Below are 20272 nucleotides of genomic sequence, written 5' to 3'. Positions count from 1 at the left end.
CACCATGTGGATCACCTCAGGTGGGAGATAGAACTTGCATTGAAGCGGCTGTGGCCAGCTTTCAGTGCTGCATCCTAACCCGTTGTGCCACCGTAGAAGGCCCACAAAATAAGGAGACAAGGGAATTGTGGAATATATCACTTCAAATTCATTACTATCATTGAGTTGTAGCCTATTCAGTGAAGAACACATAGTACAATTTGAGTTAATATGTTTTTAATAGCTAAATTCCATTTTAAGTTGAGCTCCACTATCATATGTAAGATGTAGTTACTATTAGTCTTACATTGAAGGTTTAAGGTGTACTTATTGCATGTTTTTTTTTAAAAAAAAGCCTGATTTTGCTTCAAACAGTTGGCACTTAAAATTACATCTCTGTTCTCTAGTGGTTTTGATTACAGGTTTATAGAGAAGGACCAGAACTTGGTGGCTATTGATTGCTGCCCTTTAAGGATTAAAGATGTAAGTTTTTTTTTAAGATTTTATTTATGCATATAAGAACCAAGGTGCAGGCCAGAGATGCTGGGGGTGAGAGACAGTGGGGAGCAGAGCAGACAGGTCTACTATTACACTGCTGAGGGGAGCAGCAGGTGAGACTGGAGAGGTCTGCTGCACCTTATGGGTCAGCTCCCTGGAGAGGAATGAGCTTGTGCTGCAGTGGCTGCAGAGAGCTTCACAGTGCTGTGTCTTAATTCCTGCACCACTAGGGAGAGCCTGATGTAAGTTTTTTTTTTTTTTTTTTCACTACTACTGTTACCAGTCCCTTGTGAAAAGGTGGTTTCAGTTAGAGTCATCTCAATACCCAATGTAGGAACCACGCCACAGACTTTCAGAGGACATTGTAACTAAAAAGCATCAACAGAAAACTTGTGATGGAGCATGTAGACACTGCCCTCACCTATTAGCTAAGCTGTTTTTTTCACTTCACACACATTGGCAGGATGATTATTTCATCAGGTAGATCTGAAGCTACTGAGTTCAACACCTGGCAGGAATCCTAAGTGCAGGCTTTGCCCCTTGACATTTAACGCAGAGCAAAATAATCCTAGGTTGGTGGGTCTGCCAAATGAGAGTTGTACAGTTCTGTCAGTTAATCACAATTTTCAAATTGTTACTTTGTTCATATAGAGTGGCATAAGATGGGACAGATTCTCCGATCTTCCTTTCTGCTATGTTTTACAAAGAATGACAAGCAGCAGTAGTATTTAGTAAACTCAGTTTATTTTTATAATACATATTTTTCATGCAGCTTACTGAATTGTGTAATAACAAAAATGACGATCACTATTTTGCTATTTGAAAATGGCTTTATATAGAAAGATAATTGTCTTTAAATTGAGTTAGCTATAACTTTATAAATCACTATAGACAATTTTGAAATGTATTTGTAAAGCCTGCAGGTAAAGAGCTTTTATAGTTTATAGCTTAGTAAAATAAAAACCAGGTGGTTTTTTAGAACTCTAGGTGAACAGTATACTTTTTAAATCTTACTTTAGTAAATCTATAAAAGCAAATTTACATTGTTTTGGGGCTCAGATCTGTAGACAATTTCAAAATATTTAATGTTGACAACATCAAAATAACTCTGCCAGTAGTGATACTTAATAAGTGAACTGTTTAAAGTTGACAGCAATCCACATTCGCTCAATCCCGTCTTTATAATAAATATACCACACACTATAGATAAAAATGAGAGGATAGCTTTCTTACAGTAACATTTTCATAAAAACTTGAAAACTTTACATGGTATAATTCTCCCTAAAGTTAGACTTGTATGCCTTTTGCATTTAAACACACTCTTAAACACAATATGCTTTTTTTTTTTATCAATTCAGATGGTATTAAATAGTATATACACGATAACAGAATACCAGGAATATTTTTAAGAATTGAAATAAACCTTAAGACAACACTTGAGAATATTTTTCATTAAAATAGTGCTAGTCCTAAAATAATGAGATTCACAATTTTTAAATTATTGTAACTACTCAATTTTGTTCGGCCAAAATGACAAAGTATCTATTTAAAAGCATTAACATACAAAGCAGTAACAGATGTTTCAGGGGAAAATTTATACTATTGATAAATGAAGTAAAACTCTTTTTTTGAAGTCCATCATAATAATGGGGACAACACAATGTATTGTCCTGATTATTGGGGGAATCTTCTTGCAGAGGGGAATTTATATTCCAAAGCACGATTCTGAAGCACATTAAAGTAACATTCCAAATATCAGATAGACAAATGTCACTTGGGACTAAGTTTTACTATAAACCAACACTTGGGGGTTTTTGAAATTTCAATGTTTTAAAGATAGACCTGTGTTTAAAGCATCTGAAGTCAACCAATTAAGTAATGGGTACTAGTTTATGTTCCAATAAACAATGTTTTATGAATGTCTGCTTCAAAGGATTTAATTTATGCATATGAAAAGGCCAAAGAACAAGAGTGTTACATTTTATGATAGGGCATTGTGATCTATTTTTTAAGTAAATACAATAAAGAGCAAATTTAACTTTTCAAGCCCAAATATTAGTGTACAGCAATATGAATTATCAAGGCAATGCTAACATGTGTAAAGGGACTCGAGCACAGTGAGAAATCATCAAATGGGGTATCTGCCTGACTTTGTTCTAAGGCTTTAAGTTCATTTTAGGGTCAAAACTGAGCCATCTGGATTCTATGGCCTTGAAATTAGCACCTCTGTAGGTGAGAACCCCCACTGGAAAATTTAGGTCTTCTAATTTAGACAGATGAAAGCTTTACTACTGTAGGAATTCTGGAACCAAATCTCTCCATCCACTAGCAAGAGTTCAATTATTATGGAATTAATACTTAAGATTTAAAATCTGTACTAGCTAGTACCTTGGTTATTAGATAATTTGTTGCCTTATGTTATCAGTTTCTAATAATTGTCACCTGATGGGTGGGAAGTTTTTTCCTCTTCTTAGTGCCTCTCAAAGAAGAGGTTTAAAGTTTGTGTTTAGCAAACATAAAAATCCAGTGTTCCTAGGGAAAAGAGAACTTACAGCTAATAAAAACAGCTAAAGGAAGTAATATCTTAAATGCCAGTTTCTGACAATGTATTTAAAAGGTTCATGATTATTCAAAATCACTATCCTAGCTTTTATTAAGCATAGGCTGCAGCAACCCTTGCCTTGATTAGGCACTTAAACTTGATCATCTACTATAAATATCTTCTAGAGTAACCACATGGGAAGCCTCTATTTTATAATGGAGGTGAGCCCTTCCTAAGGAAATTAAGCTGGTGTTAAGTAAAGTAAATCCTATTTCTACAGTGGTTTCACATTCATTGCTGATACTCAGATTTTATTTTTATGAGTGCCAACTCATTTTCTCTTTCTGTACAAGCAACAAATTAGATTTAAGGGCTCATAAAACAGTTAATGTTACAGATCCCCAAGTAAATTTTTCCATTTTTATCAAGTATTACTCATGATATATTAAACGAGGAAAAAGGGAAACGTAATGGGAATCTTAGAAATAGCGGGGTATACAACTCCCCATTTAAATATTGCTTAACAACTGAATACATCAGGTGGCCATACCTGAATTCACAAATGTGAAACATAGTCAGGACAAGGCTTGCTATGTCTGTACTGCATGACATACACTGTTGACTGATGCCACCAATATAGCATCACTACTGCAAGGATATGCCATATTTGGTGGCTTGATCCGAGGTAGTTTAGTTGTCCTGTAAAGGAAGGTAGAAAGAAAAGAAAATTGTAATATTTTGACATTAAAAGTAGAATGTATTTCCACATCTGGACTTGGAAATATGGCTTACCAGGAAAAAGATTTTGGCAGTTTCAAGAAGAGTACATGGAGACTTACTGGGTATTAATTCTGATCCTTTTTTTTTTAAACATTTGAGTTCACATTGAATGTAATTTAAAGATTTTAATCGAAGTTCCATGGGTGAATTTTGGTAATTTCGTACTATTCCAACTGTGTTTTCAAAGTCTAACTTTGCTGCTTTCAGGAGTTTGACTTGTCTGCTATACCTCAATATAAATATCTCATGAGATGAAAAGACATTAATGACAAAAGCAAGGGAAATTTAGATATAGATATGAAGAAAATACATGGTTGTGCTTAGATTCAAGTCTGCTAGAAGTACTTTGTATTTCAAGCAGGTATGTGAGAAGTCTCAGATCTGAATTTCTTGCTATTAGATGTAAGAAATAATCTGCAAAATGTCATTAGTAATAAGTGAACTAGTTAATCAGTTTGTATACTATATAAGAAAGTTATTACAATTCTATTTGTGGTTAAAGACTAAGCTGCAAGATCACCATGTCACACTTTACACATAATAAACTAAAGTGGATTAAATACATTGATATGACATGAAACTATAAAATACATTGAAGAAAAATACAGGCAAACACATCATGGCATTGTTGACAGAACTGTCTTTGGTGATTGTCTCCAGTGACAAGAAGCGCAAAAGGAAATATAAACAAATATACATCAAACTAAGGTTTCTGTGCAGCAAAAGAAACCATCAATAAATTAAAATATATACTACTGACTGGAAGAAAACATTTGCACATAATACATGTGACAGAACTCATGCAATTTAACAAAAAGCTAACAATCCAATCAAAAAATGGCCAGAAAAGTTAACCAGACACCTTTCCAAAGCCAAAAAGTACATGCAAAAATGCTCATCATTACCTATCATTAATCAAATGCAAATCAAAGCCACAATAAGATACTATTGTAGCAAAAATACTAGAAACCCGATGTTAGAGAGGATGTGAGAAAATGGGAAGCCCTTGTTTCCCCCTGTTGGTGGGACTGTAGCCTGGTCCAACCCCTTATGGAAAGCAATATGGAATCTCTGCAAAAATATTTAAAAGGCATCTGTTATATGACTCAGCAATTCCAGTCCTACGTATCTATTTGAAGAACACAAAAACAGTAATTTGAACGGATATAGGTATGTTCACTGCAGCCCTATTTACTTGACTCAAGCCAAGCTCCCCTGGATTGCCATCATTCTGTCCCTTACTAAACTTCATTCCATTTCTATTATCAACTTTGTGGAGCATCATTATAGTAATAATTGCTAAGTTTTGCTGAGTTCTTACTAGTGTCCAATGGTGCTGTTTCATGTGCATTTTTCTCACCAAATTATAATAATCTCATGAAAAAACACTTCTCCATGTTTCAGATGAGGAAACTGGAGCTAAGAAAGCTCAAGTATGTTATTTCATGTATCTTAACAAGTGTCTCACATGGGATTTGAAGCCAAGCAGTTTGACTACGGAGTTGAAGTTCCTATACAAGCACATGTTTTGGAGAACACTGTTCATGCTACCCACTATCCTTTTAGTTATTTTCTATCAGAAATCTGTCCTTTTCTTGAGTGACTAACTTGTATACCTCTTGGGGAAATGAAAAAACTTAACATATATTGTCATCTCCTTACTGTTGCATGCCAGGCATCTGGATACTAGATTGGTGGCTGTTGAATCTATGATGGCTAGACTGGCTTTTTTTCACTAGCTTGTCAGGTTTCTTTTTCTATTTTCTAATTTGATAGAGATCTGCATATACATATATATTTAAGAATAAGCTGGTATATAAAAAAGCAAATAATAACTGATAGTATTCCTAACTAATAACATAATCAGTGGCCAGAAGTTTGAAGACCCCAAGGTTTCACTCAGCTTAGTCACTAGTTCGTGATTGTGAAAAGATGGTAACCTCACCTACAAGGCTCAACTCTGATTGTGAGGATGAAAGGAAAAGTTTGTGAAATATTTTTGAATGTTTAAATATTGGACAACATTTGAGAATAGAAGAGTCAATCAGTCAAAATAAGTTTTGACACTCCCAGGTGATACACCTCAACTATGTCTGTAGAATAAAGTAACAAAATTATTATAAAAGTGATACATACCTGGAAAGTACCTTTCTGGAACTTTGGAAATGTAGAATAAGAAAGCAAGAAGAGCAATCACATACATCACAACTACTCGAGGTGCAAAGTCCTGAAAAGTAAACATTTTCATAGATCTTCCTATTGTGACTGAACTCCCAATTTATAAGACATATAAATGAATGTATTTCATAGATTAGATGGAAATCATAGTCGGAATTTGAGTCTGTTAAATATGAATTACTTTTGTGAACAGTCTCTAATAATTGGAAATTTGTTCTTAATCTTGGAGAGGATGCAATCCACAAGGGTGAAATAGAGAGAGCGCCCTCAAGTCAGGGTTCTAAAAAAGAACATTACTGCTGGTCTAAAGGGCACCAAATTCCATATATAAGTACATGAGAAACACATGAGAATGGAGAACCAGTTGAATAAACAGAGACTAAAGACTAGGGGCTTGTGGCTGGAAAAGACACCTAAGGTTTGACCAAACAAGAAAACTATCCCATCATCCTAGATAAGTAGGCCTCTATAAATCTGTCCATCTCACAATTCTACTGGAAGGCTTTTACTTGTTCTGAGAAAACCAGCCAGTTGTAACATATATGTATTGTTCTTAATTCTAGTTAAAAACCTAATTTACCAGGAAGCTATTTAAGAAATAAAGGTAAATTACTTCTCTTTCTACAATGTCTGAGAATTAGGATGGCCCTTCCTAAGTCCTATGTTCTTAGACAAATCAACCCCACATTTGGTGAATATTTTAGAACACAACCAAACTCCAGGATCAGCCCTTCTAAAAATTTTTTTATGTTTAAAGAGCAGGTTTAGTAGGGAAACGGGCAGAGGAGTAAAACACTTGCATAGGCACAAGTGGACAGGAAAAGCTGCCCAGAAAGGGACAGGCTTGCTGAGAGAGGCCTGCATGGTTGCAGGCAAGTGGCCTTAGGAGATTGGCCTCTGCTGAGGAGGCCATTGCAGAGAAGACCTGGTGGGTACAGGTCACTGGCAGGCAGGAGGCTGCTGCCCTGCAGAGGTGGAGAGGTGTAGAAAGAAGCACCTGCATAGTCAAAGGTGGGCAGGAAGCTGCCCGTCTGAACCTTTTTTATCTTTTCAACTTTAAATGCCTGTGTCCATCTTTTTACAATTTAAGCTTATTGGAGTTTCTCAGAAGTCTCCCTTTACTTATTCATTGGGCTGATCTGTGACCATATGAGATTTCCTCCTTTGAGAAACATATCTTCCTAAGTCATATTTCTATTTTAAGATTTCTAAATATGGAAAAGTTCTCATTTTCTCTGAGTTTTCTAAAATCCACTAGCCTAATGGACCCTGATCTCGTTTCATTACTATAAACTTAAAATGGATGTGTTTACTTCATCTCAAAATTTACATCACTCCTATTAACTACCAGCTATTCCTTGCTGGCTAGAATTAAATCTAGCTGCAATTGCCCATTTTTTTTTCTTTACTACTTTCAGGAAGTCAAAATTGTAAGAAAAATGGTGTTTTCACAGATATCAGCATCATTGAGCTTCTCCTCACTACACTTCCTCAAAATTTCTTAATTTTACGAAGAAATCATCACCCCTGTCTTCAAATTGACAAAATTACCAGATGATATCACTTAACTCACTATATCACAGAACATTCTTGCTTTTAGTTATACCGCATGCTTTCTACATGCTACTGCCAACTTTATGCAAGAAGCTGTAAGCTGACTACTAGCGCCCCTCTTCTAAAACAAAATCAGATTCATTTATATAAAAGTGAATTTAAATTTCCTTAAATGGCCTTTGCAACAAGTATATATAATTTCTGCTAGATTTTGACATGTTTACTTAGGTCAAAAATTCTCAAGTTTACTTTCTAGTGCATACTGAGACATTTTACTCATGTGTCTAAGAGTGCAAGTCTTACTGTAATCGTCTTCTGACGAGTTCCTGCTGAGGTTCTTCTTAATGCATCCACACTGTTTGCTCCTAATACCTAACTCTGACAGCTCTTCTTTTAATTTGCTCTAGTCACCAACATCATAATTTTTAAATATCACTAGTTTGAATTTCTAACCTCAATTCTAGATCCTATCTCTTATCTTTATATCCCACAAGTACTCAAAGTGAATATGTCCAAGAAAACAACAACAAAAATCTTTCCCCACCATAAAACAAAGAATTCAACCGCTCCTATACTTGTGTTTTCACTGATTATCCCTGCCCAAGCTGACAAAACTGGAAATGTGGGAATCCTAGATAGAAAAGGACTTGGGTATTTTACACACTAAAGGTAACTGAAGAGAATTAGGGATATATTATTTCAAAAAAAGACATCTCAGGGAAAAAACCAGATTTTATTTCTATGCATGCTAGGTATGCTTATTTATATCACTATATACATTATGGCATCAATATACAATTATATTCCTTTGAATGATAAAGACACACTCACTAGGCCCAATTATACCACAAAAAAAGTAAAACAAAACTGAAAGTAAAATAGGGGAAAATACTGAGCACACATAACCTACCTGTACAATAGGAGCACCTATTCCTCCATTGAGCCAAACCCAGTGAACAGTAGGAATCACTCCATAACCCGAAACAGAACAAAAGATGATAGAACGGAGCCTCTGCCACTGCTGTGTGAGGTAATTGGGATGAATCTGTGCGAAGAACACTGCCAGGATCATAGCCAGCACTGTGATCAAGTACACTTGACGCCAGTACTGCAGTGGAAAGGAAATTAATTTTAGTTGCTATTAATAATGGAAGGAAAAAGTAATTTTGGCTGCTACATCCCAAACTCTACTTGCTATTTTTTATTTCCAAACATGCTTATTTGTCTACCTTAAAAGAAAAAAAAAGCATGTTCTATGTACCTTTTATATGACAAACTAAATTCCAAAGTGACTTGGCAAAAGACCACATTTGTTTGTTTTAACTAAGAGTACCTGTTCGATGCCAGGCAGAGTTTAATTCCTGTAGGAACAAAGATGCCTCTGATATGGACTCCTACTGGGTGAGCTCAGACTACGGGAGGGCCAGACATGTAAACACATGATTATAATCTGGTAATAAGTACTGTAATTGAGTTATGAATAGAATGTTGTAGAACCAAGGAAGAGGGAGCAATTAATGTCACCTGGGGGGGGGGGGAGAGATTAAAAAGTGCTTCAGAGATGACATCTAAGCTGGGTCTTGAGGAATATGTAAGATTTTGTGGGAAAAGGAGGGGCTCTCAGAGAAAAAGATCAGCATATGGAACAGGGGCATTTTCAAAAGGCAGGTTTCCTGGCTAAGTATCTAAACTTTGCTAGGCTGATAATGGGGGGACTGCTGACTACTTTCTGAACAAGATGACATGATTAGTTTTTAAACTGATTGATTAGAAAAACTCGATCTGTGTACAAAAGATAGAGGTGACAGAGAGTCAACCAGAAGATACTAGGATAATTGATTCAAAAAGAATGCAGGCTTGGAATGCAACTCTTGTAAGACAGACATGAATATGAGATTCAGGAGTGCTTTTGAAATTTGTCTCAATGACTGACTTGGATGTATTAGAGGACGGCTCAAGTGTTTACAGTTTGAAAGACGTTAGTTACAATAGGGCTTCTGTGAACTATGAGATTCTCATGCAATCACATGTCAAACTATTGGGTTAGCTGTGAGTCCAAATGTTTTTAACCTCATTTTTAAAGCAGCTTGTCTTGTTTTAAAAGGTAAAGAGCCACCACAGCAATTTAATATTTGGCAGTGATCAGACACCATAGGGTCTGTATTTTTCCTTTAAAAATATTATTCGAATTGTTTATTACTTTTCCATCTATCTAGGACTTCTAGTTTTTCTGAAAACAGATCTACAAAAATTGGTCTCTTTAATGATCAGATATGTTTAGGAAAGGTAAAAAAACAGGTTTCACAGAAGTATAGAGTCAGATAAACAGAACAATTCAAATATTGTATTACTGTTGTCATAAGCTACTAGTTATCAGCATACTCCTTTCTAAGCACTTTTTTTTTTTAAGATTATTCTTTTTACATAGGACTGGGGTACAGGCTAGAGGTGTACAGGAGGAGGAAGGGGAGAGGGATTGACAGGATTCACCAGAGACAGAGTGGGGAGCAGAACAGGCAGATGTACTGAAATACACTGCTGAGGGGAGCAGCAGGGAGACAGGAGAGGTCTGCTGCACCAGAGGGTCAGCTCTCTGGCTGGGGATCAAATTCATGCTGCAGTGGCTGCCAATAGCTCCACAGTACTGAGACTTGACCCCTTGTGCCACCAGGGAGGCTCCCTTCTTAGTTTTTTTTTAAAGATACCAACAGTTTCACACAAATGAACAAGTTGTGAAATCTGAGCAGACATGAACAGAGTTTACTGCTAAAATAAATCAATTTATCGCAAGATTAATTTCATATATATTAGATGCTTATGTTCCACAGTAGTTAAGCCTAAAAAACAAATGGCTCATGTTTAAGTGACTATATTTATTAATACTCTGACACATTCAAGCCAAATTTATGATTTTTCCCTTTGCTAGTTTTACACTTGAGCTATGTTGACAGTTTTCTCCTACTATGTAGAGACAAATGTCCTGGTTAAAAATTTCCAACAAAGGAATCCTGCCCAGTAGCAGTCTTCCTAATAAGCGAACACTGGGAACTATGGCTTGAAGCACTTGCTACTTGTGAATAGGACTCGCAGTAACTTGAGGATATAATACCCCTGAGAGAAAAACTCAGTCTTGGCTCTGAGAGAACTAAAAGGAAGAAAGAAAAGAAAAGGTGTATGGTAGAGGAGCGGGAGGAAAAGACACAGTAGGGACAATGGGGTTTTTTGAATGGGAATGTTTGAGATGTTTTGAGATCATGGAAGTAATATCTGGTTCACCACCATTTTTAGGGCAGGGTTGTATAACTGGTCAGTGTTTCGAATGCTGTTTTGAACAAGACAAAAAATGACTTTTGGTGACCTTAGGATCAGAAAGCAGAGTTGGTGCAGAACTCAGAAAAGACACATATTTGTAAAGACACAGATTTCCCATGTGATCGGTCTCTAGGCCTAATCCGAAATATAAAAGTAAGGAAAAACATTATCTCTTAAAAAATAATGAATTAGGCCCTCCCTGGTGGCGCAGCGGGTTAAAGCACAGCACTGAGAATTTAAAGCCGCTTCCGCATGGGTTCGATTCCCGCCTGCCCCGGAGGTGACCACATGGCGTGGCAGACCTCTCCTGACCCGACCGCTGCTCCCCTCAGCAGTGTACTTCGTCAATATGCCTGTTCTGTTCCCCACTCTGTCTCTGGTGAAGCCTTTCACCGCCCCTGAGCCCCTGGCCTGCACCCCAGTTCTGTATGCACAAATAAATAAATCTTTAAAAAAAAAAAATAATGAATTAACTCACTCACAGATATATCTTCCTGTATTTTTTTCCACTAAGGCATGAGTAAAGGATAAAAAGGAAAAATGAAAAGCAGCAACCAGCTTCATCATTTCCGCAATTATGAACTTTAATTTTGCAATCAAAGACTAATGTGTACTATAGAACCATGTGACTGTGGATTTAGTAGAAATGTTACCAACTTGATATTTAAGATAATGGCTCAGGAAATATATTTTTTGTAATAATATATTTTTAGTGGTAAATTAGTAAAACGAGTATAGAACTGATAATAGATGTTAGAAATCACTGGGTCCTTTTGAAAAATGAGTTTATGTCTATACAATACTCTTCTGTTTCTTTTATAGGCTGATTACAGAACCATGGCAAGAAAACCCCCAAAGGAAGGAAGAATGTAAAATGTTTTAAGTTGCTTACATTATTGCAATAAAATGCATAAAATACTCCAGAGACATAGCAGCCCAGTATTCCAATAGAAATTCCGGCATAATCTAATGCCATCCATCTTCTGCAGGTTTTTTCTGATCGATGGCAGGAAAAGAGATGATAGCCCACGGAGCAAAGCATACAGACCTAGGGAAAACAAAACAAATCTTAGAAAAGTGTAATAAAAAGAAATTAAAGTAACTCATTTGCAAGATGTTCAGGGAAATAGACCTGGACTTAGGTTCTAGCTCTGTTATCTTTTTTTTTTTTCTTTTTAGGTACTTTATCTTAAAGGTTGGACAAGCCACCTCTTTTCTCTGGACCTGTTTCCTCATGAAAAAAAGAAAGAAAGAAAGAAAGAAAGAAAGAAAGAAAGAAAGAAAGAAAGAAAGAAAGAAAGAAAGAAAGAAAGAAAGAAAAGAAATGGAAATGATCATAAAAAATTAAACAGTTATTTTATAATATAAAAAATTTAAATAGCACAGTAGAAATGTACATAATAGAAATGTTTTAAAAATATCACTTGAGGCTTGTTGTGATCCATAACTGAGTTTCCTTTTTAAAAAGTATTTACTGGACTCTCCCTAGTGGCTCAACAGGTTAAAGCATCTCATTACGAAGCTCTCCAAAGCCACTGCAGCACGAGTTTGATCCCCAGCCAGGGGGTTGACCCACATGGCAGAGCAGACCTCTCCTGACCCACCTGCTGCTCCCCTCAGCAGTGTATTTCAGTATATCTGCCTGTTCTGCTCCCCATTCTGTCTCTGGTGAATCCTCTCACCCACCACACCTCTGGCTTGTACCCCAGTTCTGTAAGTATAAATAAATAAACCTTAAAAAAAAATAAAAATATTTACTATAGATATAATACAAGCCCTTAAAAAAGTAAAAAAAAACATTGTAGGATGTTAAAAAAAAAAAACAAGGTACCCTCTGGGTACCTCCTCCCATTTATTTTCAATGACTGTATCAAACACCTATGACACAGAAGTCTATACACACACACGTATACAAGCATATATACTTCTAAAATTAATCAAATGGACACATTTGACACTTCTGTAATTTGCCTTTTCACTTAATACTTTCATGTCTATATGAGATTTCATTGTAGTGTTTACTTTTAAGTTATGAGTCAAACTAGCTTTATTGAGTCTAAGAATAATAATTATAACCTATACTGACTTTTACATGGTTGTCAAATTGAGAGCAAAGCTAAAATGACTTAGTCAGCTGCTCTGATGATTGATAAGGGTTCTATGACTGTTCCTTTCAACCATTAAAAATATGCCATGTGTCATGTCCTGGAGATACAATGATGAAATCTCTACTCTCAAAGAGATTTTTGTGAAATAAGTTAACAAAGAGTGATGGAAGTTGTACTACCAGAGAAGTCTGAGCAGAGCACAGCCAGCAAACAGTACCGGCTCTGTGGGACTATGTGCACATTTGAGGGGGAGAAGGAAAAGAGCTTGAGGGTTATCACCTGGGCTGGACTTTAAAAGATTGACCTGGCTTTTATCAAGGGTACAAATAAAACTGTGCACATGTTTAGTGGTGGGGTCCACAGGAAAAGCAGCATAGTGAAAAACAGTCACTAAAAACACAGAGCCACTAGAATGTCATGTGGTCATCATGAAGTGATTATGACAGGTCCAGTATATCAAGAAATTTTTTTTAAAGATTTATTTATTTATGTATATAGAGCTGGGGTGTAGGCCAGAGTTGGTGGGGGCAATGAGAGGATTCACCAGAGACAGAGTAGAGAGCAGAACAGGGAGACTGACGAAGTGCACTGCTGAAGAGAGCAGTGGGTGGGTCAGGAGAGGTTCGCTGCACCATGTGGGTCACCTCTAGGGTGGGAATTGAACTCATGCTGAATTGGCTTTAGCTTCTCAGTGCTGTGCTTTAACCCGCTGTGGCACCAGGGAGGGCCCATAACAAAAAAAATTTTTAACTTCAATGTATGGGCTAAGCGTTATACTTATGAAGATTTTAAGTGTAACTTTACTGTGAGACTGAGGCAGGAGGCTAGGGAAGTAGCTTTGGGGAGCAATGACAAGAACTCTATGAAGACAGTGACAGTGAGGGTGGAGAAAATCGATCAGATAAATGATGTGAAGCAGGTAGGTCAAATTGCTAAACATTTTGTAAGCAAAATAGTCACCTGTTATAACCTGGTCATTAAACAAATGTAATCAGAGCTCATTACCTCAACACCAATCTTTAAAATAATGTACTGAGTCACAACCTCATTTCTTCATTCACTGTTTACAACCCTTAGTATTCTATAGCTTTGACTAAGCTACAAGTTAGAGAGTTTACTGACTCAACTAAATGTAACTCTTAAGAAGTTTGATTATTTCCCTCAAATTATTCTTAAAATTAAGAATAAAAACAGCAAATTCAGTTTACATCAAGTTATACATTTTCTCAATGACAGCTCATTGTAATGCTAAGTGCTACAAATAGCAAGTGGAGATTTTCACAGCTCAGAAGCAGGTAGACAAGCAGGCAGGTTTAAGACATCTCTCTTCTCTCTTTCGATAGATCTGTATCTACACATACACAAATGTCAGGAGGAATTTTAACCCAAACATCATATATGATTACCTCTGAGAAGAGGAATTTCAAGTGGCTATTACTTTCTTCCATGTGCTTTTTTGTTTGCTTGAATTTCTACATCCGTATGCCTTATAATACTAAGATGAAACAATAAAACTAATTTCACTGTGAAATACAACATAAAAGACTAAAGAGATAAATTACAATATGAAATGAAATAAAATACATAGTGTTAATAGAGAACTCTGACTTTTAAGAAAGTGAACTTAATGTTATATTTTTAAAAAGATGTGTTGTTTTTAAGAATCCCTCAAAAAAATGATTGATAAAAGTACCTGGGAAAATGAGTATGTTTCAGTTTTGGGGAAAGTTTCCTCTGGGAATACCTCCCTCCATCATGGAAAAGAGATAATTATAGCATGCCATCCTATATCTGAGTTGCTGGCATGCTAACAAAGCACTGCAGGCTCTGGCTCCTGCCTATCTCTTCAGTCTCATCTTTCCATCTCCTAGGACTCAACTACAAGTCGGGTAAGTCTGGGAAGTGATTAACTGTCTCTTACTTCTGGGCCTTAACACCAATTATGTGTTCTACCTAAATGCACTGTCACATTTCCTCTTTTACTCTCCTACCTGGGGGGTTTGATCTCAATGACAGATTGGTTTGTTTAGCACTGTCTTCTAGATGCCTAGCTTAGCACCTAATTGTAGATGGGAGGCATTCAAAAGTAATTTGTTGATATAAATGTAAATGAATTGAATACAGAACTGGGGTACAGGCAAGAGATGCGGAGGGTGAGAGGATTCACCAGAGACAGAGCGGGAAGCAGAACAGGCCGATCGATGAAGTACACTGCTGAGGGGAGCAGCGGGCGGGTCAGGAGAGGTCTGCCACGCCATGTGGTCACCTCTGGGGCAGGCGGGGATCGAACTCATGCGGAAGTGGCTTTAGTTTCTCAGTGCAGTGCTTTAACCCGCTGCGCCACCAGGGAGGGCTGGGTTAAGGTTTTAGTGTTCTCTAAGATAGAAAAACTTATGGGGAAGTTTAAAACCCCTGAAATTACATTTAGAATGTAATGTTTTTAGAATATTTTCTAACAATCTGGTTGGGATGGACTGCAGAGTATAAAAAAAGGGAGAAATGAGGAAAAAGCTATCTAGTTTAAAAAAATGGAAAGCAATGTTAGTAAAATATATTTGCTTTTACATGCTGCTGAGTCTAAGATTTGCAAAAATTGTATGAACAAGTTAAAAATAAAATTTCATGAAAATAAAAATAAATGGTATATTTAAGTAAAGCATCATTTAAGTAATAACAATGGTATATTAAGTAAGTTCAGCAAGTTGTTCTGTACATCAACAGAAAGATCATTACACTAGCAATTACTGTCCTGCTGAATAATCTTGGGGATGTCGCTAGTGTACTTTCAGTGTTTCTTCATTGGCTGTTATATTTCAGCCTTTTGGTTATGCAACATGTTCATTATTTTCTTAGGCCAATATGAAGTTAATATAAATTCCCTGGACTGACACCAGCTGTAGATGGGTGCTGAGAGGTAAAGGTGAGCATTGGGGTAGTGGGATTCTCACATATAAATAATACTCATAAAACTAACAGAGTACAAATCCGTTTTTGCTTAGTAGTGGTTACTAAGAGTACCTTAACCTAAGATAAGATACATCTAAAAATCTTAAAAATTGATTACCGTTTAAAAGTTAGAGATGTAGTCTAATTAATATTTAGGTTTTAATCAGTACAAAACGGGAGATTGAGAAAGTATACTTTATTTCTTCCCTTAACGAAACTGAAAATACGGTTCCAAAACAAGGAGAAAGGAAATGTTCCTAGTAAGTTTCTTCTTTCTGTTTTTATGTAATCTCTGCATTTTTTTCCCCTTAAGTTTAAAATATCAACAGGAGTATGACCCACACGTATTTTCTTCTTTGGAATTATCTACTAAAAACTCTTAAATGTAACTATTAAAGACCCATTTTTACATTTTTACAGACCCTTGAAGAAAATGAAAAGGCAGTAGAACTAATAAACACAAGAAGTAGAGAGAAGACAGTATTTGAAATAGGCAAGTGTAAAAGGACAGGGAGATTAACACTAAAGCAAGAGAAAAGATTGTTACTAGCAAAACAAGATTTTTAAAATTAAGATGGTATGGAAATGATAATACAGAAATCACAGACATATAAGTATGAAAACAATGAAAAAGCTTTCCAAATAACTTTTAAGCAGGCATTATTATACTACTTTAGCCAAATAACAGAGAATAATCAGCGATACCTATTTTTGTATTAATCTTAAAGCAGGGATGTCTTGGAAAGAGAAAAGGAAAGAAATTTTCTCAATCTTTAGAACTTGTTGGTTTTCCAATATTCCTAAATAATAGCATCTATATATACTTTCAAAACATACTTTTGATGCTTATATTATGAAAGCAAATAAGCTAATACGCTTGCTATTTGGGGGCTCTTTAAAGCAAGCAGTAGGTGTGAAATCAAGTCATCTGCCCACAATGGCCTGAGTCAAGTTTTCTTAACCAATATGAGTGTTGTGAAATGACTTACCTGGAAACAGAAAAGACAAATAGAACAAATTACAAAATCTTCTCTGGATGCACTTGCCGAAGGTAATACAGATGTCATGTCATATATTCCCAGGGTGAAGAAGAGAAAGAAACCCAGCAAATGACTCCAGATGTTCACCGTCTCATTAGACAAAATAAACAAGCTAGAAGATAAACAGAATACAACTCATATATATGCTAGCTCACTGTCAGAATTCAAAGGGTAGATAAATTCGGGATGGGGGGCAGTGTTACGTAACATTTGCTACTTTAAGCACTTAAGCCCATTTTTGCCTTTCTAAATTTAATATATCATTTAGTTCAATTAATCTTTAAGTTTTTTCACTTCTCCATGCATCCTGAGATAAGAGCTTTTCTAGTTTTCACCTCTATTTTCATACTTCCATTTTCTTCCTCAGATCATTTATTTCTAATTCCACTTCATCCTTCAGCCTAATGACTTTCTAATTGCTATAACCACTCATCTTATATATCAGCACCATTCCAAACACAGTGCTTTGCTCGGTTTAGCTGTTAAGTGTCTACAGAAATGAGTGCAGATTAAAATTGAGTGTGGCTAACACCTTCTGATGTTCATGTGAAGTTAAGTTATCTTAAAAGAAATAAAAATATAAATTGATCCTTTGGATCCTTTAAGATAAGCATGCTGGAATTATTTTCCTTTGGTTGTTCTGAAACCAAAACTAATTTCTCAGTGGCATGAGTTTATTATTTTTAGGAACAGTGAAAGACTACTTTTAACATCAGTTTTATTTTATCTTTTTCAAAATGCCCTGAATAATTGGTAGGAACTTAATTGTCCTGGCAGCACAGGTTGGTACAACCTGAGTATGAATTAAAACTCATGGTCCCCTCCCCACACTCAGCCCCAAACTAGCTCTGTGATCAGCAGGAAGTCACTTATCCTCTCTTGCTTCCATTTCTTCATCTATAGAACAAGAAGGCAGGATTAGATACTCCAATTCTCTTGTTAATTTTGTGAAGTGGTTCTCAGCTACAGATAGGACTCATCTGATTACTTAACAAAACGTTAAGTGACATCATGACTAATGATTAAAGTTCTCTTGTAAATTATTTTTGTATAAGTATTCTGACATTTGACCTTCATTGATTCAAAATCTTTACTGGTAAGCATTGCTGTGTAACTCTAAACTACTGAATCTGTTAGTCATTGTGGTTCTCACTTTCCCATATGATAAACATAGCAGGTCACACTATCATATGGTTCATTTTGAATAAAGTAAATCTTACATTGTGACCTTTAGGCTTTATCCTGTGCAAGCATCAAATATAAAAACTACTTACCGAGGGAGAGAGGTTGATGATGATGCAGAAATATGAGGGAAAACATCAATTATAAGAGTTGACAATTCTATGCTCTGCCTACTGCCCTGAAACTTTTCCTTTTGGGAAACCTAGTATAATCTGATTAATTTAACAGAGATGCATAACCTTGAGGTTACTTCCAACTGACACTGTATTGGTAGAATAGCTACGGCATATAAAACCCTTCCTTTTATACAAAATTAGTCTTGTTTAGTTTGACAGTCTTAAAGATAGAGCACAAAAGCTGAAAATGGGAAAGATCAAGCTGGTAGAAAGAACACTTAGACTATCCCCAGTAAAGGATTTAATGCTTATCAGAAACTAGGCCATACTCAGGCTTCAAAGTCTGTTTTAATCATTATTACTTTTTCAAGAAGTTATTGTGATTACTCTCATTTTTTACAAATGAGAAAATAAGGCTCAGAGAAGTTAACTTGAAAGTTCCAAAGCTGTTGAATGGCAAATCTGAATACTCAAGTCTTTAAGTCTCCACTCAAAGGCCCAAAATCTGGAGCACTGTACTTCATTTTTTATTCCACAATATATGGACCCAAACATTAGAAGGCAGAAGACCACATTAGGTGGGTTAAAACATTAAAGGCACTGTCTGCTTTATCCTTGTGAATTCCACATCCACAGCAGTGCCCAGCTCTGAATCTTGTGTAATGACTTCGGCAGAGGTGTCATTGGGGAGGAAAACAGCAATTAGGATTCAAATTGTTAAGTCCTGTGGGTCATCCACTGAAGTCAAGTAGGGATGGACAGTGATGCCACCTTGTGACTGTGAGTCACAGAGGGGCCTTCAAGGCAGGGTAAGTGGAACTGGGGGAAGACTATACTGAAGATCATTAAGAATTAGAAATGTGGTTACTTCAATGCAAAAACCCACATTCCAACATTAGGGTGTGCCACTATGGTAACCTGGAGCTAAGCAACATCTGGATCTTAATTTTCCCACAGTGGGATTTTTAATGTAATGAGTCGTAACAAAAATTTATTCTACGAACCAGAACACAAATTTTTCAGTTCTGTTTTTTTTTAAAACCAGACTCGCAGGGACTCTTAGAGATGCTTCTATGGTATTTTAGTGGAGAGTGTGTGTGCCCATTATAGGTTCTCTTTACTACAGTGATTTTCCTACACAGCATTTTCTACAATGATTGTTGTGTAATCGTGCAATTGTTTCTTTATGTGTGTCAACCGGGGAAGATCTTATTTGTTTCATGAGAACAAGGGTCATATTTGCTGTTTTTTGCATCACCTGGTGTACTGCCTTGCACTGAGGAGGAGATCCATAGCATCTGCTGAATAAATGATACAGGAGTGGATGGAGAAATATAAATATGCATATATACATATACATATCTACAATAGATATGTAATGAAAATGTTAACTTGTGTCCTATCAATATAGACAAGTATTTTGCTCAAAGCACTTGGTTTTCCACAAAGCTGAACTAAAAGGAAACAAAGCTTAGCTATACACAGGGGCAAGTATGGCTCGGCCATTGTCAATGGGATCGACCCCACACGTTATTACGATTAGCAGCAAAAGGAATAAAGGTAAAGCGCTCTGAAACAGTAAAGCGCCCTGCGAGAGTTGGTAATTACGATCACTATTATTATCATTATTAGTCCGAGGATCAAGTACCTCGGCAGGGTAGGAGAGATAATAAGAGGAGAGGCGGCAGAGGGAGATGAAACGGATGGGGCAGCTAGGAAATTACGGGCACCGAAAGAGAAGCCTAGAGACCAGACAAAAAGGGGGTAGGTGAGGAGGGGCCGCCGGCGCGGCCCCCCAGACGCGCCCGCGGAGGTCAGTCTGTACCTTTTGATACACAGCCTGGAGGGCAGGTAGGCCCGATAGCCATCGGTGATGTACGGGTTGTCCTTCAGGGACACGGGTATCTGCTCGTAGGTGTAGAGACGGATGCCGCGGGGCACCAGGACCGGCCAGTACTGGTAGCTGCCCAGCTCGATGTAATGCGCGCTCTTCAGCAGCTTCTGATGCATCCTTCCCGGCCGCCGCCGCTCCCCACC

At 36.7% G+C, this 20272-nt stretch overlaps 1 protein-coding gene across 2 annotated transcripts; it reads right to left on the bottom strand.

Annotated features, from left to right (window-relative positions):
* Window positions 1–724: 724 nt before the first annotated feature.
* Window positions 725–20266, bottom strand: PAQR3 (progestin and adipoQ receptor family member III). Of its 2 annotated transcripts, XM_012723983.1 has the most exons (7): window positions 20061–20266; window positions 16887–17049; window positions 11736–11891; window positions 8442–8639; window positions 5936–6026; window positions 3570–3718; window positions 725–3009 (listed from the first exon to the last, which is right to left on the bottom strand). In XM_012723983.1, the coding sequence occupies exons 1-6, from the start codon at window positions 20243–20245 to the stop codon at window positions 3576–3578; spliced, it is 936 nt and encodes a 311-aa protein (XP_012579437.1). In that variant the 5' UTR covers window positions 20246–20266; the 3' UTR covers window positions 725–3009; window positions 3570–3575. The 2 variants fall into 2 exon arrangements, with proteins under 2 accessions (XP_012579437.1, XP_004681246.1); XM_004681189.2 differs by having other exon boundaries at window positions 725–3718.
* Between the last annotated feature and the right edge of the window lie 6 nt (window positions 20267–20272).

Source organism: Condylura cristata, unplaced genomic scaffold (genome assembly GCF_000260355.1).
Source record: "Condylura cristata isolate star-nosed mole 26May11 unplaced genomic scaffold, ConCri1.0 scaffold00012, whole genome shotgun sequence".
Lineage (NCBI taxonomy): Eukaryota > Metazoa > Chordata > Mammalia > Eulipotyphla > Talpidae > Condylura > Condylura cristata.
The sequence above is the reverse complement of the archived record's forward strand: the minus strand, read 5'-3'. Positions and strand labels throughout refer to the sequence as shown.